General features: G+C 40.4%; 1 protein-coding gene across 6 annotated transcripts in view; it reads left to right on the top strand.

Moving 5' to 3' along the window:
- Positions 1-24,710, top strand: part of PMS1 (PMS1 homolog 1, mismatch repair system component) — a 666,172-nt gene that overhangs the window by 433,013 nt on the left and 208,449 nt on the right. For all 6 annotated transcript variants that reach the window (XM_056533911.1, XM_056533910.1, XM_056533915.1 and 3 more), the window contains one exon: positions 1,988-2,808. In XM_056533911.1, coding sequence (XP_056389886.1) covers positions 1,988-2,808 — 821 coding nt within the window. The remainder of the gene's footprint in view (positions 1-1,987; positions 2,809-24,710) is intronic.

Raw genomic sequence — 24,710 nt, 5'->3', positions numbered from 1 at the left:
GTGTTTTTTCTTCAATTTTGTAGCACAATGATTTTTTTCCCGTTTCGCCGTCGATTTTTGGGTAAAATTACGGATGTCATTACAAAGTAGAATTGGTGGCGCAAAAAATAAACCACCATATGGATTTTTAGGTTCAAAATTGAAAGGGTTATGATTTTTAAAAGGTAAGGAGGAAAAAACAAAAGTGCAAAAACAGAAAATTGCTTGGTTCTTAAAGGGTTAAACAGTGAGCCTGCACACACATGGGTGAGCATGCACAGAGAACACCACTTTTCTCTCTGTTGACCCTGCCTTTTCCTTCTGTTCTGAACCTTGCTGTGTACTCATTTCACACCTCTACTTCTCCATAACTTTCAACTTTTGCTACCAGCTCTGACCAGTTACCTGAGTGTTGACTACAAATATACTCTGCCAGACCAGACCCCCTGCTAAGTTGTGTAAGTTAAAACTTCTTCTTTATTAATACATCATTTAAAATATTCAACTAGCAATTTTTAATTATGCATTAATAAGTCAAATGGTTTAACCCACTTGACTCTGCATGCTGGAACCCTTTACCATTTAGAGAAGCAGCAACATTTGTTTTACGCAGTAGTGCCAACACTTCAGGTGTGTAAACTGGTCAAAAGAGTAAAGCGCTACAAGCAAGATGGAGATATACTGGTAATCTGTGTCATATAGGTGAGACTTAAGCCTGTACCTTGACATCTCTCTGCCTGTCCCCTTGGTGCATTGCATAAGTGACTTTTGGCATGCAAGCCCAGCTGCCACCTATACCAGTACTACTACTGGAGGTAGCGACCTGATGGTCTCCTGCAGCACAATCCCTGCAGAGGGGTTAAAGGGTGAAATCATGGGACAACTTACACATTGCCCTCATAAGTGGCCTAAAGCCAAACTAGTAAAATGGCACAGTGGGTCCACTTTCACTTCAATACAATAGGACAATGCTATAACACTTTTATCACTGCTATAAATTGCACAGCATTTACAAGTATAAAACAGCCTGCACTTGATGTAACCATTCATGAAGCTTCAATGCTTGCAAGAAGGCCATGGCCATTTAAACAGCTGACCAGCTATGTTGCCAGGAGTATGACTCTTGTCAACCAAATATTAATGGCCAGTCCTGAGGATATGCCATCAGTTTGTTAAGGCTAGATAAAAACTTTAAGCAATTGTTAAAAAAAACAAAAAAAAACTTGACAGTATAGGTCTGTTGTGACCACAGTAAAGTGTGAAATGATAAAAAAAAAAAGGAGTATGCATGTAGAATATGAGTTTTTTTTACAAAAATAACTAATTTACTGGTTAGATCGACCCTATGGACTGTTAAAGGATAAGTCATGTGAAAAAATTCTTAACCCCTATCTACTGGGTCCCCCCTCAATCTCCAGAAGCTGTCCCCGACTTTCATAGAGAGTACAGCACTTAGGTATCTTCAGTGCTCTCATACAAATGAATGAAGTGCATGCTGTCTACTGCACTTGCTCTTTCTGAGAGGTGGGGACCTGCTTGGGAGATCACTGGGGGTCTCAGCGGTCAGAACCACCCCCGCAATCAGATACTTATCCCCTATCCATAAGGCATCCCCTTTAAGCCTAGAAATATCAGTGATTTTTTTAATCCATGACTTGGAAATGGTACTGAATCATTTTCTATGACACAAAACAATGTGTACTGCTTCTTTTGCTTCATAACATGTGGTTTGACTACATGTACAGCATGAAAGGTTCCCTTTTAACATTTAGCAGACATTTTTTTAATGCCTACTGGCAATTGGGCAGACCACTGGATCAATGATCATGCACATTAGTGATCTAGGCCATGTCCTACTTATTTCTTTTAACTGATATAAAGTTCATGTCATTAACTGATCGATTTATATAATTTTAGACAAAATATATGAATGTGTAATGGACCACTGTAATTGATTTAAATATTAATATAACCATAATGTAACGTAATTGATATTGTCTTTTCACAGGATTTGGTTCTTGAAGCTGTGGAGAATGTGTTAAAATCTGTGTATCCTGATCCAGTAACTATGTCAATTCACAAACCTGATGCACAGCCTGATTACATGCATTCTTCAAGTGCAGAAAAGCACAATATAATGAATACTAAAAATGAGGATGGAGAAAAACTAAATGTGTCCTCGCTTTCACAAAATAGTAACAATTGTGAGAGTGAGATGCAATCACATGTGTATTTAGAACATCAGTTATCCAGCCACAATAAATCACTGAAAACTGACTTGGAGCAGGTTGCTGGAAAAGAATCTTCTGCGGTACATAACCTTAGTTCTTCATCAGATCAGAGTGAATATACTTTCAAAGGAAACCAGAAACATGTGGAAATTGGTCCTTATGCTGTCACTCAGACTTCAGAAATACAAGCAATGAAAAATACAATGTCCACTGCTAATCTTACAATAACTAATGATTCTTGGAGCAGAGGGAATGCTTTCAGAAACTCTACAGAAATAGATATACAGCCAGTAACAGTATTGTGTCCTTCAGCTGTCAGCCATGGTGGTGAAAAGTCAAATGAAACTGCCCTGGATAAAAGTTGTAATGTAAAGAAAGACCAGAAAACAACAAATTTTATAACTGAAAAATATGGATTTGTAACTGCTTATGATCTCATGAACAATCAAGTGATTAGAAAACATGTTTCGGCAATAGATATATTTACTCAGGAACATAGAGATAAGTTTCTCAATGACAGTCCAAAGGTTCCACTTGATGAAGTTCCTTCTGTTATTTTGGAACTATGGGATAAACTTAGTGAAGAAGACAAATTCAGGTAAGCTTTCTTCCTCAATGTTATACCACCCCGTGTAAGAGAGAGGACCACCCATATGCAGAGCAGAAAACCTAAAGGGAGAGAAATAGAATATATCCCCTACATTTATAGTTTAGATTTCCTAAGAGGGAGGATCTGAGCTATCTCTGCATGCCTTTCTCCACTTTCATGTCTAAAGTTTTGTCCTATTCTCAGGAATAGGATATTCCTCTTCTTTCTATTTGTTACAACCTTTGAACAAAAAAGAGGAATGCTTCCACAGTCTAGACACCTGGAGAGTTTGTCTTCAGTATCTTAAGTTTATTAAAGAAGGGAGGAAAATGTCAAAATTTTTCCACAGTTTTAGGCTTGGTTTATATGTACTATTTTGATCAGTATATGGTCCTTATTTTAGAGCGATTTTTGAATAAAAATACTGATCAAAATGAGGAGTTGAACCCACACAGCCAGTTGGATCAAACATCCTACTTAGCTGTCACTTACTCTTGATTTCAATACATAACCTCTCAATTATTTGTTATAAAGACCTTTTGTACTTATACTGTACATCACTCCTCAAAACAGCAATATAAAAAACATTTAGGCTGGGTTCACAGCATGATATTATGAATGGCCAGGTTGGACCATAGACATCTGTTATGTAAAAATATTCATAGACTGCTAGGCATGTTGTGTGTGACTTTGGGGGGTCACTGGGGTCATTGGGCAAGGATTGGGAGGATGAGCTGTGACCATAACTTTTTTTTGTCATGGGTGAATCCTATACATAGATATTAGCTTTCTTTGTAGAAAGAAAAACTCATCATTCAGTTTTGTCTCAGGCAGATATGTAAATCATTACAGGTAGGGTCTGATTGGACACTTGGTCTTACCACAAGAGAGCATAAAATGCTGCCACATGAATGAGAAACCTGGACTGCTATGGACCGGAACTATATCATGTATTTTTTTTTTCTTTCTTTTCTATTAATATAACAAACATAACATATTTATATATTTAACACAGGATAAGCAACCAGACTTAACAGACTTTACTGATCCATAATGCCCACAAGTTTTTAAAACTTAATTCTTTCTTCCTAGATTCTCTGCTTCTCCAACTCTCATATGCCTTCACCTTGTTAAAGGGGTTATCCAGGAATTGGAAAACAGACCTATTTTCTTTCAAAGACCGATCCCTGTCTGTCTCCACTTTGGGTGTAGTTTTACAACTTGGCTCGATTAACTTCAATGGAACTGAGCTGCAGAACCACACCCAACCTAGAGACAGACAGGGAGCAGTCATTGAAAGAAATTTTCTCAGTTTTTTAATTCCTGGATAACCCATTTAACTAAATTTACCCATGTCTTTTTGTCCAGGGCAGATTGGTTAAATTGGCACTCTCATTAAAAAATTTTTTGCTATTGCATTCCTTAACCCCTTCTCGCAGAATGTCATATATAAACGCCGGGTTGTGCAGTGCGTTCGCGCATCCCGGCGTTTATAAATGACATTCAGTTAACCCGGCGATGCGCAGCATCGCACGGGTTAACTGGCAGAAGTCCCGCTGTTTCCAGCAGGGGACAACTTCTGCTTCACCCCCAGGACCATCCATTGATGGTCCTGGTCAGCGATCACTGTGATTGGTCCCTGTGGACCAATCACAGTGATCTGGGGTGAAAGTTCAGATCCTCCGCACTGCCCGCCCCTGGAAGTCGGGCAGAACGGGGGACGATGGCTGCGGGGGCTCGCGGGGACCTGCAGCATAGGGGGGGGGGGGAACACGAGGGGACCGGCAGCCTTACCAGATCCAGCGGCGGGACCGAGGAGCAGCGCGGGACTGGCCACGTGGACGAGCAGCGACGGGTAAGTATGTGGTCCTCAGAGGCAGCAGTGAAGATCTTCACTGCTGCTTCTAGGAGTCTGAAAACTACAACTCCCAGCATGCCTAGACAGCCTTTGGCTGTCTGGGCATGCTGGGAGTTGTAGTTTTACAACATCTGGAGGGCCCCCGTTTGGAGACCATTGTATAATGGTCTCCAATCTGTGCTCTTCCAGCTGTTGCAAAACTAAAACTCCCAGCATGCACTGACTGTCTAGGCATGCTGGGAGTTTTAGTTAAGCAACATCTGGCCCTTCAGATGTTGCCAAACTACAACTCCCAGCATGCCCTTCAGCTGTCTGGGCATGCTGGGAGTTGTAGTTTTGCAACAACTGGAGACACACTGGTTGGGAAACATTGTTTCTAACTCAGTGTTTCCTAACCTGTGTGCCTCCAGCTGTTGCAAAACTATAACTCCCAGCATGCACTAACAGACCATGCATGCTGGGAGTTGTAGTTTTGCAACATCTGGAGGGCCCCAGTTTGGAGACCATTGTATAATGGTCTCCAATCTGTGCTCTTCCAGCTTTTGCAAAACTACAACTCCCAGTATGCACTGACTGTCCAGGCATGCTGGGAGTTTTAGTTCAGCAACATCTGGCCCTTCAGATGTTGCCGAACTACAACTCCCAGCATGCCCTTCAGCTGTCTGGGCATGCTGGGAGTTGTAGTTTTGTAACAACTGGAGACACACTGGTTGGGAAACATTGTCTGTTTCTAACTCAGTGTTTCCTAACCTGTGTGCCTCCAGCTGTTGCAAAACTATAACTCCAAGCATGCACTAACAGACCATGCATGCTGGGAGTTGTGGTTTTGCAACAGCTGGTGCCCCCTCCCCCCAATGTGAATGTACAGGGTACATTCACATGGGCGAGGCTTTTACAGTGGGTTTCTTGCATCTTGAGATGCAGCAAATTTTGCGCTGGGAAACTCGCTGTAATCCCCCGCCCATGTGACTGTACCCTAAAAACACTACACTAACACAAAATAAAATAAAAAGTTAAAAACACTACATATACACATACCCCTACACAGCCCCCCTCCCCCAATAAGAACGTCCGGTACACCACTGTTTCCAAAGCAGAGCCTCCAGCTGTTGAAAAACAACAACTCCCAGTATTGCCGGACAGCCGTTGACTGTCCACGCATGCTGGGAGTTTTGCAACAGCTGGAGGCACCCTGTTTGGGAATCACTGGCGTAGAATACCCCTATGCAAATCCCTAATTTAGGCCTCAAATGCGCACGGCGCTCTCACTGTGGAGCCCTGTCGTATTTCAAGGCAACAGTTTAGGGCGACATATGGGGTATCGCCGTACTCGGGAGAAATTGCGTTACAAGGTTTGGGGGGCTTTTTCTTCTTTAACCCTTCATGAAAAGGAAAGGTTGGGGTCTACACCAGAATGTTAGTGTAAAAAAATTAATTTTTTTACACTAACATGCTGATGTTGCCCTATACTTAACATTTTCACAAGAGGTAAAAGGGAAAAAAGCCCCCCAAAATTTGTAATGCAATTTCTCCCGACTACAGAGATACCCCATATGTGAGCGCAAAGTGCTCTGGGGGCTCACAACAAGGCCCAGAAGGGAGAGTGCACCATGTACATTTGAGGTGATTTGCACAGGGGTGGATGATTGTTACAGCGGTTTTGACAAACGCAAAAAAAACAAAACCCCACATGTGACCCCATTTCGGAAACGACACCCCTCACGGAATGTAATGAAGGGTGCAGTGAGAATTTACCCCCCACAGGTGTCTGACGGATCTTTGGAACAGTGGTCCGTGAAAATGAAAACTTGTTCCAAAGATCTTTCAGACACCAGTGGGGGGCAAATGCTCACTGTATCCCTTGTTACGTTCCTCAAGGGGTCTCGTTTCCAAAATGGTATGCCATGTGTTTTTTTTTTTGCTGTTCTGGCACCATAGGGGCTTCCTAAATGCGTTATGCCCCCCGAGCAAAATTTGCTCTCAAAAAGCCAAATATGACTCCTTCTCTTCTGAGCATTGTAGTTCGCCCATAGTGCACTTCAGGTCAACTTATGGGGTACCTCCATACTCAGAAGAGAAGGGGTTACAAATATTGGGGGTATTTCCTGCTATTAACCCTTGCAAAAATGTGAAATTTGGGGGGAAACACACATTTTAGTGGAATATTATTATTATTTTTTACATATGCAAAAGTCGTGAAACACCTGTGGGGTAATAAGGCTCACTTTATTCCTTGTTACATTCCTCAAGGGGTCTAGTTTCCAAAATGGTATGCCATATGTTTTTTTTTTTGCTGTTCTGGCACCATAGGGGCTTCCTAAATGCGACATGCCCCCCGAGCAAAATTTGCTCTCAAAAAGCCAATTATGACTCCTTCTCTTCTGAGCATTGTAGTTCGCCCATAGTGCACTTCAGGTCAACTTATGGGGTACCTCCATACTCAGAAGAGAAGGGGTTACAAATATTGGGGGGTATTTCCTGCTATTAACCCTTGGAAAAATTTGAAATTTGGGGGGAGACACAAATTTTAGTGAAAAAAAATAATTTTTTTTTACATATGCAAAAGTCATGAAACACCTGTGGGGTATTAAGGCTCACTTTATTCCTTGTTATGTTCCTCAAGGGGTCTAGTTTCCAAAATGGTATGCCATGTGAGTTTTTTTTTGCTGTTCTGGTACCATAGGGGCTTCCTAAATGACATGCCCCCCAAAAACCATTTCAGAAAAACGTACTCTCCAAAATCCCCTTGTCGCTCTTTCCCTTCTGAGCCCTCTACTGCGCCCGCCGAACAATTTACATAGACATATGAGGTATGTGCTTACTCAAGAGAAATTGGGCTACAAATATAAGTATACATTTTCTCCTCTTACCCCTTGTAAAAATTCAAAAATTGGGTCTACAAGAACATGTGAGTGTAAAAAATGAAGATTGTGAATTTTCTCCTTCACTTTGCTTCTATTCCTGTGAAACACCTAAAGGGTTAAAATGATGACTGAATGTCATTTTGAATACTTTGGGGGGTGCAGTTTTTATAATGGGGTCTTTTGTGGGGTATGTCTAATATGAAGACCCTTCAAATCCACTTCAAACCTGAACTGGTCCCTGAAAAATAGTGAGTTTGAAAATTTTGTGAAAAATTGGAAAATTGCTGCTGAACTTTGAAGCCCTCTGGTGTCTTCCAAAAGTAAAAACTCGTCACTTTTATGATGCAGACATAAAGTAGACATATTGTATATGTGAATAAAAAATTTTTTTATTTGTAATATACATTTTCCTTACAAGCAGAGAGCTTCAAAGTTAGAAAAATGCAAAATTTAGTTACCACAAAAATTTACCACCATGTTAAAGTAGAATATGTCACGAAAAAAAAATCTCGGAATCAGAATGATAACTAAAAGCATTCCAGAGTTATTAATGTTTAAAGTGACAGTGGTCAGATGTGCAAAAAACGCTCTGGTCCTTAAGGCCAAAATGGGCTTGGTCCTGAAGGGGTTAAGGTAAATAAAAAAAATCTTTCTAATGTACTTAAAAAAGAAATGAAGTTTTCTATGCATGTTCTATGCACATTTTCCCCCATCTTTTGCGCAGACTTTGGAATCCTGCTGGCCTGGCAGAAGTCCAAAATCAGGAAATGCTGAGAGGGGGAGTGCAGCCTTACCCAATTATAGCTCACCTCACACACTAAAACTCTTTTTTATTAGAAAAATATAAAACTTATCAAATATAAAAACACAAAGCAAGCTTAACCAGCTATAACATAAATAAGAAATACTCTAGAACCAAAACAGAAACCCAAGAACAAAACCCTGTCCAACCGGCCAGCCCAGCTTTACTAAGATACTAAAATACTAAGATACTAAAATATGCCCAAACTAGCTAATCTAACACACTCACAGGCATACCGAAAATGAACATAAAAATAGCAAAACTTGGCTTATCAAAATATAAACATAAAAGTTAGCACTACCCGGCTATAACTCAAAACCATCCATACTTGGGAACACACAACAAGAAAACAAAACAGAAACATAACAAGCACATCTCTTAAAAAAAAAAATTATAATTTTTTTTATTTATTTCTTAATTTTTGTATATATTTTTTTCCCTTCATTTAAATAAAAATAATAATCAAAATAATCATATCACACACATTCACTTACAAAACGACCAAATTAACTGAATCCTCATCCGGGACTAATGAAAATACCAAAGAAAACATAACAAAACTATCAAATCAGCACACGCACATACTGAAAACTAACATAAAAATAGCACAACTTGGCATATCAAAATAAACTCATAAGATTTAGCATTATCCGGCTATAAAGAAATACACACAGCTAGAAAACAAAACAGAAAACATAACATGCACACCACTGCAAAAATAAATAAATAAAATGACAAAATAAAAACCTAGACCAAATTAACCACATATGAACACAACAACTGGTCCGACTACCATAACTACTATAACGCTATAACATGAAACAATATGAAACAATATAGATATAACACAATATAGGTACAAAATCACAAAATATACTATATAAATAAAATATAATATAAATAAAATATGTGGACTACAGAAAGCACCTACAAAATCAATGGAAAACACGAGGAAAAATCCCTATACTAAAACTGTACCCTCACCCACAACACCCCTCCTGTACCCATGTACAGGAGGGGTGTTGTGGGTGAGGGTACAGTTTTAGTATAGGGATTTTTCCTCGTGTTTTCTATTTATTTTGTAGGTGCTTTCTGTAGTCCACATATTTTATTTAGAGTCCATACCGTTCGTACAGTTCACAAAGTTCAGTCCTTAACTGACCCATGTCAGGTCCCCCAAAGATGAAAAACACCACCACCCACAAATACACCCTCCCCACTTGCACTCCTCCCAACCAACTTATACACAAACTTATACACACTGAACCACAACCCACCTTAGGCCCAAGTTTGGTCACCTGGAAGCCCTTCATACCACATCAGCTTAAAAACAAAACAAAAAGCTAGCGTGCACATGCATTAGCCCACCACCAGGGAGAAGGATGGCAGACTTGATACATTCAAAATAATTTTAAACTCTTTCCCTAACTCCCCCTACAATTCTAAATAATTCTATCCCTCCATTAAAACTAACCCTTTCCTCACCCTATCTCTAACACTGTCCCTAACCAAAATAAAGGTACTCTACCCAAAAGGTCTAGTACCTAGGGCACATCAAAAGAAAACCTTCTCCATAGGAGAGAAGCCTTACTGGTACCAAGACTGCCATCCTCCAAAGACCCGATCTTCCCTAGGTCACCAGTGATATTCCTACAGACCTCCACCTCAGAGAGGATTTTCTGTTGGGTCGACACTAAACACCGTGCATTCCACGTGTAGTACCTGTAAAGCAAAGAGAAAAACAGGCGCTCCCTTGTGAAGAACCAACGGGATCACAGGTGTGTGGGAGGGGGAGGGAAAAGTAAGGCTCACCCTGCCAGGTTGTGCGTACTCCCACACAACCAAGATGTGCGTTTAGTATGATGATCTCGGTCTGCAGCCTTCCCAGAGATGGCGTAGAGATGTAAGGTGAACTTCAGAAACGATGGGAATATCGGCGGTGACCAAGGAGAGGACAATAGAGCCAGGTGTGTAGCGAACAGATTTAATCCAATGCGACGCGTTTCACCTCGCTTGCGCGGTTTCATCAGGCATAACAAACACTTCTCAGGGAGGGATTTATATACACGCAGGTATTAACCCCTACCTGACAAAGTAGATTTTCACAAAAAGTATATATATATACTCATAAACTACATTTAAATACTTAAGATAAGCATATATGCTCATAAAATGCATCAAGGAAATATAATAATGAATAAGCAATTAGTAAGACAAAACAATAATAAAACCAAGAATTATAATAAAGAAGAGGGGATAATGGAAAAAAGGGAAAGGACCAGGCACACATAATGCGTGGGACATAAACCATACATATACATAAAATATATATGCATATATACACATATGCGCACACACCCGCATGTGCGCCAACCCTACTGTATATGGTCAAGATATGACAATTAACAGACATATATACACACACATGTATACATACACATACATATACATACACATGCACATGGACATATGCGCGCAAAGACACATATGCACATGAATGCACCCACATGTATACATATTGAAACATAAGTAAAATAAAATTAAAATTAAAACAGAGATAATATTACTAATAATAATGATAATAATAACAATTGATAGAGGATCAGAAAAAATAAAATAAAAAACTTTTTTACATAAATATAGATCTATGAAAGTATAACACATAGAACAAAATAATACATGACAGCAATCTTATACTGAAAACAATCAGAACTACCCCAGTAGTCCGAACTGGCGTTACAGGATCTCTAATTATTGGAATAAAAAACGCTCAATGTGTACTACTACTTACTGATATTAAGCACTTAGTTAAAGTGCTACGGTGAAAAAGAGGGGGAGAAAGGTGGGGGGGAGAGAGAGGGGGGGGGGGGAGGGGAAAAGGATTGTTGGTATACAGTTGTAGAGGTGACCACATGGGAATAAGTGACCACAGAGAAGCCATCTTTACCAAAGGATGGGTATTATTTAACATTCTCTATGGTCTCATTAAGCCCATTAGGGGTCAATGTTAAGAGCTTGTGAATCCAGTAGGATTCGCGATTAATAAGACGTTGGTACCTATTTAAATGGTCAGATGGAATTGTTTCAAGAATTGTTAGTTTTAGGGACTCCAAATTATTATCATGTTTAAGGGTAAAATGTTTTGACACGCTATGTAGCAAGTATTTATGTTTGATGTTCCAACGATGTTTATTCATACGTGCCCGCACTGTTTGTACAGTGCGGCCTACGTATTGAAGATTACAACTGCATGTTAATAAGTATATGGCAAAGGAAGTATTGCATGTAACCTTATCCTTAATATTATATGATAACCCGGTTTGGGAAGAAAAAAATGATGTGGTTCGTTCTTTGATTAAACTGCAACAAAGACAGTGTGAAATCCCACAAGGGGTACAAAAACCATCTCTAGATGCTGTGGGACATGGTTTGGTCTTATATTTACCTGGAGCTACTATATTTTGCAGGGTGTTCGCCCGTCTAAAGGTAACTCTGGGAGTAGGAGGAATTAGCTCCTTGAGAACTGGATCTTGAAGTATGATTGGCCAATGTTTGTGTAATATTTGTTTTATTTGTGAAGCTTCCTTATTATAATTAGTCACAAAATGTATTTTAAATTCAGAGGTTTGTACATAAGAATGGTTATTTCTATTATTGGTAGAACTATTTGGATTATTTATTTTCGGAATAACTAAATCTGATTGTTTTTTATTTTTCACTTTATTGTAGGAATTAATAAGGAGTTTTTTTGGGTACCCCTTTTCTGCGAAACGTCCCCTAAGGACAGCAGCCTGTGCATCGAAATCCTCATCAGAGGTACAATTTTTCCGAATGCGCAGGTACTGCCCATAGGGGACACCCCTCAGCCATACCGGATAATGTGCACTGTCGAAATTAAGAAAACTATTAATATCCACTTTTTTAAAAAATGTTTTAGTGGAGATTTGACCTGTTTCTAACCTCGTAAGTTCTAAATCTAGAAATTGGATGGTGTTAGTAGAATAGTGCATTGTAAATTATAAACCCCAAGAGTTCTGGTTCAACTCATAGACGAAATTTTCAGCCTCAGAGAAAGTGCCTCCCCAAATAAAGAAAAGGTCATCAATATACCTACGAAAAAAGTAAACTAAATTAGTAAAATCCCGGGACTGTGCCATGACAAGGGACTCGAAACGCCCCATGAAAAGATTTGCATAACTTGGGGCGAATCGAGTCCCCATGGCACAGCCCCGGGTCTGTCTGTACAAATTGTTATCAAAACAAAAGATGTTATGTTCTAAAATAAATCTAATAGCTTTTAATAAAAATAAAGATTGGTTTATGGATAGGGAAGAGTCATTCCCAAATGTATCCCGAATGGCATTCAAACCCAATTCTGTATCAATATTAGAATAAAGAGAACAGACGTCCAAAGTTAAGAAGGAAACATTTTTGGCCAAAGTTATTGTGCTAAGTTCGTGTATGAGTTGAGTGGAATCCTTCAGGTAGGAAGGGAGGCAGATAACATACGGCTGTAGAAAAAGATCTATAAAGTGTGAGAGATTAGCTGTCATAGAGCCCACCCCCCGAAATGATGGGGCGGCCAGGGGGTTTATTGGGATTTTTATGTAATTTGGGAAGATAGTAGAAATACGGTAGATTATAGTGTTTAATAGACAGAAAACTTTGTTCTTTTTTATTTAACAGAGAACTATCAGCAGCCTCCTTGACTAGGTTACAATACAATTCAAAATAAGTGGTAGATGGGTTAGTAGATAATATCTCATAATAATTTGTATCTGATAAGATATGAAGTGACTCCTCCACATATGCACCACGATCCAAAATTACAGTTCCGCCCCCTTTATCAGCGGGACGGATAATTACATTTTCATTATTTTGTAAAGTTTTTATAGCCGCCCGTTCGGACTTACTGAGGTTGTCCATACCCTGACTGATTACAGATTTATCACATAATCTATTAAAATCTCTATTCACTAATGAATAAAAAGTATCTAAGAAATTTCCCCTATGATGCAAAGGGTAAAAATTGGATTGAGGTTTTACATCTACATGTCTAATAGAAGTATCACACTGATGTGGATCAGCAAAACTATCTGCTTGTGTATCACCTGAGTTTATGTCCTGCCCCTGGTTTATTTTCATTTTATCAATAATAGAAAAATGTCTATTTAATGTCAACTTGCGTATATAACTATTCAAATCGAGAAATAATTGAGTCGTTAGGGCGGGTAGTTGGGCAAAAGGAGAGACCCCTAGCTAATAGGTTAATCTCCCCCTCTGCCAAAACATACTGAGATAAATTAAAAATCTTTATTTGGTTGACTTTAAATTGCTGTGAACACGAGTTGGATTTTTTAGAGGAGGACCTGCCTCCCCTGCAGCCTCTATATCTATTTTTCTTTTTATGGGTTTTTTGTTGTTGTGGTTCCTTGGTGATATCGGTGCAACCGGAAAGTAGTGTGTGATCGGGAAGTGATCGGAGTTGGCTGAAATCGTTGTGAGGGCAGTGTTTACACTTGGGGTGCGGGAGGCTAAAAAAGACACCGAAGACGTGTCCATACTTTGTGTATAAACATCAGAATTATCATGTAACGTAATAAGGGAGGAATTCAAAAGGTCTTCCACATTTTCATGGTGTATCGGACTCTGTGGTATTAGTGGGGGAAGAAGGGGACAGACCATGTTTGGAGATGGACGGTCTAAAGTGTGTATAGCTAATGTGTCTGAATGGACGTCTAAGTGCGTGTGCGTTTTTGTAAATTTTTGTGTAATGGGGGACTTCAATGAATTCCCACAAGTTTTAGTGTCTGCTGTGTTTATTATTCCCACAGAAAAATTCTTAGTGAGTACTGTGTTTGCTGGAGAATTCTTGGTGGGTGTATTTTTAGATTTGTGATGAGTGGAATTAATAATCGTACGAGCATGTTCGAATTTACGTTCAGATGTAATCGGTAATTTATTACTCATCTGAGGATTATACTGTTTTTTCATGTGGTGCTGGTTGACCTTCTCATTTACTTTATTGTTAGGATTGGGGGAAAAAGAATCCACTCCATCAAATTTATTTTTTGGGAAATTAGGCTTGGGCCATTTATGAATTTGGCCACAGGCATAATCATTTCTGTCACGATTAAATTTATGGACTTTCTTATTTATAGTTTCTATTTCTAATTTCTGTAATCTATTAAGAATTACCCCATCAGTTCTCTGGTACTCGGAAAAATTAGAAAATGGTGAGAGGTCATGCTTAATATCACAGGCTAATTTTCTTGCAACTAATGCTGCAGATCTGCGTTTGGCAATCAGTCTCCCCATGAGACCGCGAGAGCACTTTTCACTATATTCATCCCACTCTGTGGAAAAAACAGAATCCTCCGGAAAGGAAGACTCGAATGGTAACCTCAACCCGCGAGGGGTGAAGTTATCTGAGAGGTAACGAGACAGAAACAGGGCATCGATGCTATGTTGTAATTCAATTTTACAATACTTTTCATATTCGTAAAACAGATCTGACATCATTTTAAAGTCAGCTTCAGAAATGCTTTCTGTTATTTTAACAGTTTCCTGTATTGTTACTTGGTTAGACACTCCAATAAGTTGATTAATAAGAATGTCTCGTTTTATATCACGGTTCTGGAGAAATTCCATAATGGGACCTGAACAGTCTCGATTATAACACAAAACCTTGAGATGTAAAGTAAATCCAAGAGATACTTAGCGATCCTGTAGGGAGCAGCACTGTTTGCAAGGATTCCTCAGGAAATCCAGGTCGAAGTGGAGACCAACAGATCTGTAAAGCAAAGAGAAAAACAGGCGCTCCCTTGTGAAGAACCAACGGGATCACAGGTGTGTGGGAGGGGGAGGGAAAAGTAAGGCTCACCCTGCCAGGTTGTGCGTACTCCCACACAACCAAGATGTGCGTTTAGTATGATGATCTCGGTCTGCAGCCTTCCCAGAGATGGCGAAGAGATGTAAGGTGAACTTCAGAAATGATGGGAATATCGGCGCTGACCAAGGAGAGGACAATAGAGCCAGGTGTGTAGCGAACAGATTTAATCCAATGCGACGCGTTTCACAGCGCTTGCGCGGTTACATCAGGCATAACAAACACTTCTCAGGGAGGGATTTATATACACGCAGGTATTAACCCCTACCTGACAAAGTAGATTTTCACAAAAAGTATATATATATACTCATAAACTACATTTAAATACTTAAGATAAGGCTCTATTGTCCTCTCCTTGGTCAGCGCCGATATTCCCATCGTTTCTGAAGTTCACCTTACATCTCTACGCCATCTCTGGGAAGGCTGCAGACCGAGATCATCATACTAAACGCACATCTTGGTTGTGTGGGAGTACGCACAACCTGGCAGGGTGAGCCTTACTTTTGCCTCCCCCTCCAACACACCTGTGATCCCGTTGGTTCTTCACAAGGGAGCGCCTGTTTTTCTCTTTGCTTTACAGATCTGTTGGTCTCCACTTCGACCTGGATTTCCTGAGGAATCCTTGCAAACAGTGCTGCTCCCTACAGGATCGCTAAGTATCTCTTGGATTTACTTTACATCTCAAGGTTTTGTGTTATAATCGAGACTGTTCAGGTCCCATTATGGAATTTCTCCAGAACCGTGATATAAAACGAGACATTCTTATTAATCAACTTATTGGAGTGTCTAACCAAGTAACAATACAGGAAACTGTTAAAATAACAGAAAGCATCTCTGAAGCTGACTTTAAAATGATGTCAGATCTGTTTTACGAATATGAAAAGTATTGTAAAATTGAATTACAACATAGCATCGATGCCCTGTTTCTGTCTCGTTACCTCTCAGATAACTTCACCCCTCGCGGGTTGAGGTTACCATTCGAGTCTTCCTTTCCGGAGGATTCTGTTTTTTCCACAGAGTGGGATGAATATAGTGAAAAGTGCTCTCGCGGTCTCATGGGGAGACTGATTGCCAAACGCAGATCTGCAGCATTAGTTGCAAGAAAATTAGCCTGTGATATTAAGCATGACCTCTCACCATTTTCTAATTTTTCCGAGTACCAGAGAACTGATGGGGTAATTCTTAATAGATTACAGAAATTAGAAATAGAAACTATAAATAAGAAAGTCCATAAATTTAATCGTGACAGAAATGATTATGCCTGTGGCCAAATTCATAAATGGCCCAAGCCTAATTTCCCAAAAAATAAATTTGATGGAGTGGATTCTTTTTCCCCCAATCCTAACAATAAAGTAAATGAGAAGGTCAACCAGCACCACATGAAAAAACAGTATAATCCTCAGATGAGTAATAAATTACCGATTACATCTGAACGTAAATTCGAACATGCTCGTACGATTATTAATTCCACTCATCACAAATCTAAAAATACACCCACCAAGAATTCTCCAGCAAACACAGTACTCACTAAGAATTTTTCTGTGGGAATAATAAACACAGCAGACACTAAAACTTGTGGGAATTCATTGAAGTCCCCCATTACACAAAAATTTACAAAAACGCACACGCACTTAGACGTCCATTCAGACACATTAGCTATACACACTTTAGACCGTCCATCTCCAAACATGGTCTGTCCCCTTCTTCCCCCACTAATACCACAGAGTCCGATACACCATGAAAATGTGGAAGACCTTTTGAATTCCTCCCTTATTACATTACATGATAATTCTGATGTTTATACACAAAGTATGGACACGTCTTCAGTGTCTTTTTTTAGCCTCCCGCACCCCAAGTGTAAACACTGCCCTCACAACGATTTCAGCCAACTCCGATCACTTCCCGATCACACACTACTTTCCGGTTGCACCGATATCACCAAGGAACCACAACAACAAAAAACCCATAAAAAGAAAAATAGATATAGAGGCTGCAGGGGAGGCAGGTCCTCCTCTAAAAAATCCAACTCGTGTTCACAGCAATTTAAAGTCAACCAAATAAAGATTTTTAATTTATCTCAGTATGTTTTGGCAGAGGGGGAGATTAACCTATTAGCTAGGGGTCTCTCCTTTTGCCCAACTACCCGCCCTAACGACTTTCAATTATTTCTCGATTTGAATAGTTATATACGCAAGTTGACATTAAATAGACATTTTTCTATTATTGATAAAATGAAAATAAACCAGGGGCAGGACATAAACTCAGGTGATACACAAGCAGATAGTTTTGCTGATCCACATCAGTGTGATACTTCTATTAGACATGTAGATGTAAAACCTCAATCCAATTTTTACCCTTTGCATCATAGGGGAAATTTCTTAGATACTTTTTATTCATTAGTGAATAGAGATTTTAATAGATTATGTGATAAATCTGTAATCAGTCAGGGTATGGACAACCTCAGTAAGTCCGAACGGGCGGCTATAAAAACTTTACAAAATAATGAAAATGTAATTATCCGTCCCGCTGATAAAGGGGGCGGAACTGTAATTTTGGATCGTGGTGCATATGTGGAGGAGTCACTTCATATCTTATCAGATACAAATTATTATGAGATATTATCTACTAACCCATCTACCACTTATTTTGAATTGTATTGTAACCTAGTCAAGGAGGCTGCTGATAGTTCTCTGTTAAATAAAAAAGAACAAAGTTTTCTGTCTATTAAACACTATAATCTACCGTATTTCTACTATCTTCCCAAATTACATAAAAATCCCAATAAACCCCCTGGCCGCCCCATCATTTCGGGGGGTGGGCTCTATGACAGCTAATCTCTCACACTTTATAGATCTTTTTCTACAGCCGTATGTTATCTGCCTCCCTTCCTACCTGAAGGATTCCACTCAACTCATACACGAACTTAGCACAATAACTTTGCCCAAAAATTTTTCCTTCTTAACTTTGGACGTCTGTTCTCTTATTTTAGAACATAACATCTTTTGTTTTGATAACAATTTGTACAGACAGACCCGGGGATGGGCCATGGGGACTCGATTCGCCCCAAGTTATGCAAATCTTTTCATGGGGCGTTTCGAGTCCCTTGTCATGGCACAGTCCCAGGATTTTACTAATTTAGTTTACTTTTTTCGTAGGTATATTGATGACCTTTTCTTTATTTGGGGAGGCACTTTCTCTGAGGCTGAAAATTTCGTCTATGAGTTGAACCAGAACTCTTGGGGTTTACAATTTACAATGCACTATTCTACTAACACCATCCAATTTCTAGATTTAGAACTTACGAGGTTAGAAACAGGTCAAATCTCCACTAAAACATTTTTTAAAAAAGTGGATATTAATAGTTTTCTTAATTTCGACAGTGCACATTATCCGGTATGGCTGAGGGGTGTCCCCTATGGGCAGTACCTGCGCATTCGGAAAAATTGTACCTCTGATGAGGATTTCGATGCACAGGCTGCTGTCCTTAGGGGACGTTTCGCAGAAAAGGGGTACCCAAAAAAACTCCTTATTAATTCCTACAATAAAGTGAAAAATAAAAAACAATCAGATTTAGTTATTCCGAAAATAAATAATCCAAATAGTTCTACCAATAATAGAAATAACCATTCTTATGTACAAACCTCTGAATTTAAAATAAATTTTGTGACTAATTATAATAAGGAAGCTTCACAAAAAAAAAACAAATATTACACAAACATTGGCCAATCATACTTCAAGATCCAGTTCTCAAGGAGCTAATTCCTCCTACTCCCAGAGTTACCTTTAGACGGGCGAACACCCTGCAAAATATAGTAGCTCCAGGTAAATATAAGACCAAACCATGTCCCACAGCATCTAGAGATGGTTTTTGTACCCCTTGTGGGATTTCACGCTGTCTTTGTTGCAGTTTAATCAAAGAACGAACCACATCATTTTTTTCTTCCCAAACCGGGTTATCATATAATATTAAGGATAAGGTTACATGCAATACTTCCTTTGCCATATACTTATTAACATGCAGTTGTAATCTTCAATACGTAGGCCGCACTGTACAAACAGTGCGGGCACGTATGAATAAACATCGTTGGAACATCAAACATAAATACTTGCTACATAGCGTGTCAAAACATTTTACCCTTAAACATGATAATAATTTGGAGTCCCTAAAACTAACAATTCTTGAAACAATTCCATCTGACCATTTAAATAGGTACCAACGTCTTATTAATCGCGAATCCTACTGGATTCACAAGCTCTTAACATTGACCCCTAATGGGCTTAATGAGACCATAGAGAATGTTAAATAATACCCATCCTTTGGTAAAGATGGCTTCTCTGTGGTCACTTATTCCCATGTGGTCACCTCTACAACTGTATACCAACGATCCTTTTCCCCTCCCCCCCCCTCTCTCCCCCCCCCCCCTTTCTCCCCCTCTTTTTCACCGTAGCACTTTAACTAAGTGCTTAATATCAGTAAGTAGTAGTACACATTGAGCGTTTTTTATTCCAATAATTAGAGATCCTGTAACGCCAGTTCGGACTACTGGGGTAGTTCTGATTGTTTTCAGTATAAGATTGCTGTCATGTATTATTTTGTTCCATGTGTTATACTTTCATAGATATATATTAATGTAAAAAAGTTTTTTATTTTATTTTTTCTGATCCTCTATCAATTGTTAATATTACTAATAATAATGATAATAATATCTCTGTTTTAATTTTAATTTTATTTTACTTATGTTTCAATATGTATACATGTGGGTGCATTCATGTGCATATTTGTCTTTGCGCGCATATGTCCATGTGTATGTATATGTATGTGTATGTATACATGTGTGTGTATATATGTCTGTTAATTGTCATATCTTGACCATATACAGTAGGGTTGGCGCACATGCGGGTGTGTGCGCATATGTGTATATATGCATATATATTTTATGTATATGTATGGTTTATGTCCCACGCATTATGTGTGCCTGGTCCTTTCCCTATTTTCCATTATCCCCTCTTCTTTATTATAATTCTTGGTTTTATTATTGTTTTGTCTTACTAATTGCTTATTCATTATTATATTTCCTTGATGCAGTTTATGAGCATATATGCTTATCTTAAGTATTTAAATGTAGTTTATGAGTATATATATATACTTTTTGTGAAAATCTACTTTGTCAGGTAGGGGTTAATACCTGCGTGTATATAAATCCCTCCCTGAGAAGTGTTTGTTATGCCTGATGAAACCGCGCAAGCGCGGTGAAACGCGTCGCATTGGATTAAATCTGTTCGCTACACACCTGGCTCTATTGTCCTCTCCTTGGTCAGCGCCGATATTCCCATCGTTTCTGAAGTTCACCTTACATCTCTACGTGTAGTAGTACCTAACCACTAAACTAACTAAGAATAAAGTGCCCCGGTCTCGGCCACCCAGGGTCCTGAATGCCCCATAAGCCCACTTCGGATAGGTAAGGCCGGCAAGTTGACTCCAGCCAATGGAAGAACCCACCCTGTTGTAAACCCCTATATTTAAGGGACAATGAAGCAGGAAGTGGTCCATGTTTTCCAGCGTGTCCACACACTCTTCTCCAGGACATCCCCGGTCATCAGAGTTCCTGTACTTCAGGTTGTCCCTTACATATAGCTTCCCCTGTAAGCAGGGCCAGGCCAAGTCCCAAAACTTCTGGGGTATCCTTTTCATGTTCGAAAGATACAACCCCATCCTCAGATCCCGACCTGGGCAGTCCCTGAGCACCAGAGGCTTCTGGAAGTGGGTCAACAGAAGCCGTTTGTCAAGGAACCGCCTTGACTAGATCCTTATCTCCTACACTACCAGACCCCACCGATGTATCGCCTTCAGAGTCGGGGTAGCGTAAGCTGGAAGATATCCATGGGGGGTACGGAGATCCTTCACTCGCCCTCCTCTCTCCCATTCCTGGAAGAAAGGCCAAAACCACTCCCTGCAGGAGAGTACCCACGGAGGAGCTCTCTCTTTCCAGAGGTTAGCGATGTTTGCTTTCAAGAAGGTGTTTGTAAAGAACACCACTGGGTTTACCATAGATAAACACCTTAGACTCCTCGTGCGGTACGTAACCTCCCTCTTGACTAGGTTCATCCTGTTCCCCCATAACATCTGGAAAAACAGGCTGTAGATCCTAGTGTAGTTTGCCTCTGGCAAGATACATACACTCCCCAGATAGATGAACAAGGGGAGCAGGTACGATTTGATCAGGTGTACCCTTTCCCTGAGGGCTAAAGATCCACCCTTCCATTGGTTCACCCTCTGAGTGGCATCCTGGAGCTTACCATCCCAGTTTTTGGTGGGATAATCATCCTGGCCGAATGTGATGCGTAAGACTTTTGCTAATTCTTGGGGCCCCGGAAGGGTGTTTGGAAGATCAAACGTGGGATCCCCCCTCCCAGCCAGAGACTCTCACACTTTACGAACACCTTCTTGAAAGCAAACATCGCTATCCCAGTTGATCTTAGACCCGGATGCCACCTCTGACATCACCACATCGACCTCCTCTCTCGAAAATAGCGACATCGTCAGCATACGCCACCTCTCTCTGGGTGACACTCGGCTCCGCCAGACTCATCCCGACTCGTGCCAATGGTCCGCCCTCCTAAGGAAGGGATCGATCGCGAACACATATAAGAGCGGGCTCATAGGACAACCCTGATGGACTCCGGACCCCACCTCAAAAGAGTGGCCAGATCACCCGTTCACCAGCGGGAAACTCTCTGCCCCTGCATACGTGATCTTAAGCCAATTAACAAAAGTACTCGGTAAGCCATATCTCAGGAGGACGGACCAGAGGTACTCGTGGTTCACCCGATCAAATGCTTTGGCCTGATCCAAGGACAGCAAGTACCCCTTCAAGAGACCCACACTACTCCGCTCCACTGCCTCCCTGACACTAAGGACAGCACTTAAGGTGCTTTGGCCTGGAACAATGCAGTGCTGGGCCTCCAGAAGGAGTCGGGGCGCAAACTTCACCAACTGATTAAACAGTATCTTAGCCAGAAGCTTCCTGTCCGTATTGAGAAGAGCTATGGGCCTCAATACGGCTAGGATCTTTACCCTTTGACAGAAGAATCAGGGCTGACCTCCTCATTGACTTCGGCAGAGTGCCTGAGGAGAGACATTCATTGAATACCTCAGTCAAGAGGGGAGCTAAAGACTCCTTAAAGGTCCTGTACCACTCGGATGTTTTTTTTTTTTTTGTAAATATTTTTTATTAATAAAGAAAATTTTCAAGTTACAACCATTAAACAAGGATTGACATGGTATACAATGTATGTGAGTTTTGCTTCACTCCTTAGCACACAGATAAGGGAGTGCTTACCCTTCAATCCTACAACTTAACATTAACATGTACAACAAACACCGGCATCATCAAGACTTCAGCTCTATAATTTACCAGTATCGGTCAGTTCCTTCGTAGCTTCCAAAGTGTCATCCATTTATGTATGAGTTACCATTGATGATATTTGTCAGTGGTAGTTAATAAAATTTGAAATGTAAAATGGAAAACTGGGCAAATGCGACATTATCTCTCCAGTGAATAAACCAGTATCGCTATCATCGTTTACTCCAAATTCCTTCCCGTTATCAGCTTAAGTGTTCCTACAGTGTTGCGAAAGAGACCAGGCCCTCCACCTATCCTCAAAGACGTGTGTTCTCCCTGCTCCCCTCGCTATTATCCCTTCATACGAGTATGTCATCTGTATTTTATTGATTACATTCTCCAGGGTAGGAATCAGTGCTGTTTTCCAATTACTTACTACAGCAATTTTAGCCAGAATACAGACAATACAATATAGGTCCCTATAATCTCTCGGTATGTCCTCTAATTTTACGAAAAGCAAGACCCTATAAGGAGTCCAGGGTATGTGTCTCCCGAAGAGTTGTTGTATCAACTGTTTACAAGCTCGCCAGAATGGCTGTAATAATGGGCTAAACCACAGTATATGTGACAGTGTTCCTCGCGAGCCACATCCCCTCCAACAATTATCTGATGTTCCAGGATACATTTTGCTTAACTTGGCTGGTGTTTAATACCATCTTAAAATGGTCTTAAATGCAGATTCTATGTGTGTAGCACATTGGAAAGCTCGATGTATATGTTTAAACGCTCTCTGCCATTCTTCAGTGGTGAATGATGTATTCAATTCCCGTTCCCAAAGCTTTAAAGGGTAGGACTTTAGAAACACATCTGCATGCAGCATTCTATGATAATATGGTTTTAAACCTTTCATTGGGGAGGATACCATCTTTAAAGCTGTTACATCCAGAGGGGTCTTTGGGTAAACCTGACTGTGCAGAAAATGTCTAAGTTCGGATGTTAATCCATCCGGACATGGCGACTTCTTAGAGGCAAGCCCCTCGATTGCCAGTCTCACTTCCTCTTTCCTGATCTCTTCTGCCAAAACGCCAAGAGAGGGGTCTACCCTTAGCTCAGGAATGGCTTCAGCCAGGAAACACGACATCACATCCAGATCCTTCCTTCCCAAGAGGTGTGAGTAGAAGGATCTGATGACCACCAAGATCCCTGATCTGGACCAATTCAGAGATCCCTTACTATCAATCAGTCCTGAAATGACTTTACTACTCACTGACATCTTGCAGTTTCTGTAAGGTCGGGCGAGCGGTACCTCCCGTAATCCCTCTCAAAAACCAAAGATGCGTGCCTATCGTACTGACACCTCATCAGCAAGGACTTCACTCTGGAGATATCCTCTCGGCTACCTCCAGTCAAGACAAAAAGTTCAAGTTTCCTGCTCGAGAGCTGGTGGAAGAACCCCGCAACCCGCTTCTTGAATATCTCCCACCACTCTGACTTACTAATACATAGGTCCAGTAAAGGTACCTGACTCTGAAGAAAATCCTCAAAGGACTGTCTTACCTCCGCTTCCTCCAGAAGGGACGAATTCAGCTTCCAATAACCTTTACCCATCCGGGGGTCTCTGAAACATTCAAGGAAAACAAAATCATACAGTGATCGGAGAACTCCACCTCAACCATGGACACTGCGGAAGAGACGGCTTCCTCCTTTAAATAAAACCTGTCTAACCTAGACCTGCAGCTAACTCGATGACAGGTGAAGCCCCCGTGGTCTGAGGGGCTCAGCACGTGGGCATCCTCTAGGCGAGCTTCCCTAACTATATTATTGAGGGCCACACAGTCATAAGTCAGCGGATTATTGGAACCTCTCCTATCTTGGGAACTCATGACATTACTGAAGTCCCCTCCAAAAATCACTTGCTGACTCGTAAAAAGAAAGGGCTTAATCTTCATAAAGAGATCTTTATGACCCCACCTGGTTTGTGGGGCATAGATGTTAATGAGCCAGAGCTCTTGTCCCTTCATGAAGACATCTAAGATCAGGCACCTCCCCATTTCTAATTCAATTACCTGTCGGCATTCAACAGGAATGGTAAAAAGGACCGCCACCCCAGTATACGGCTCAGCCGCAAGAGACCAATGGGAGGGACCGTGCCTCC

The sequence above is a fragment of the Hyla sarda genome, chromosome 8, assembly GCF_029499605.1.
Source record: "Hyla sarda isolate aHylSar1 chromosome 8, aHylSar1.hap1, whole genome shotgun sequence".
NCBI classification, from domain to species: Eukaryota; Metazoa; Chordata; class Amphibia; order Anura; family Hylidae; genus Hyla; species Hyla sarda.
The sequence above is the reverse complement of the archived record's forward strand: the minus strand, read 5'-3'. Positions and strand labels throughout refer to the sequence as shown.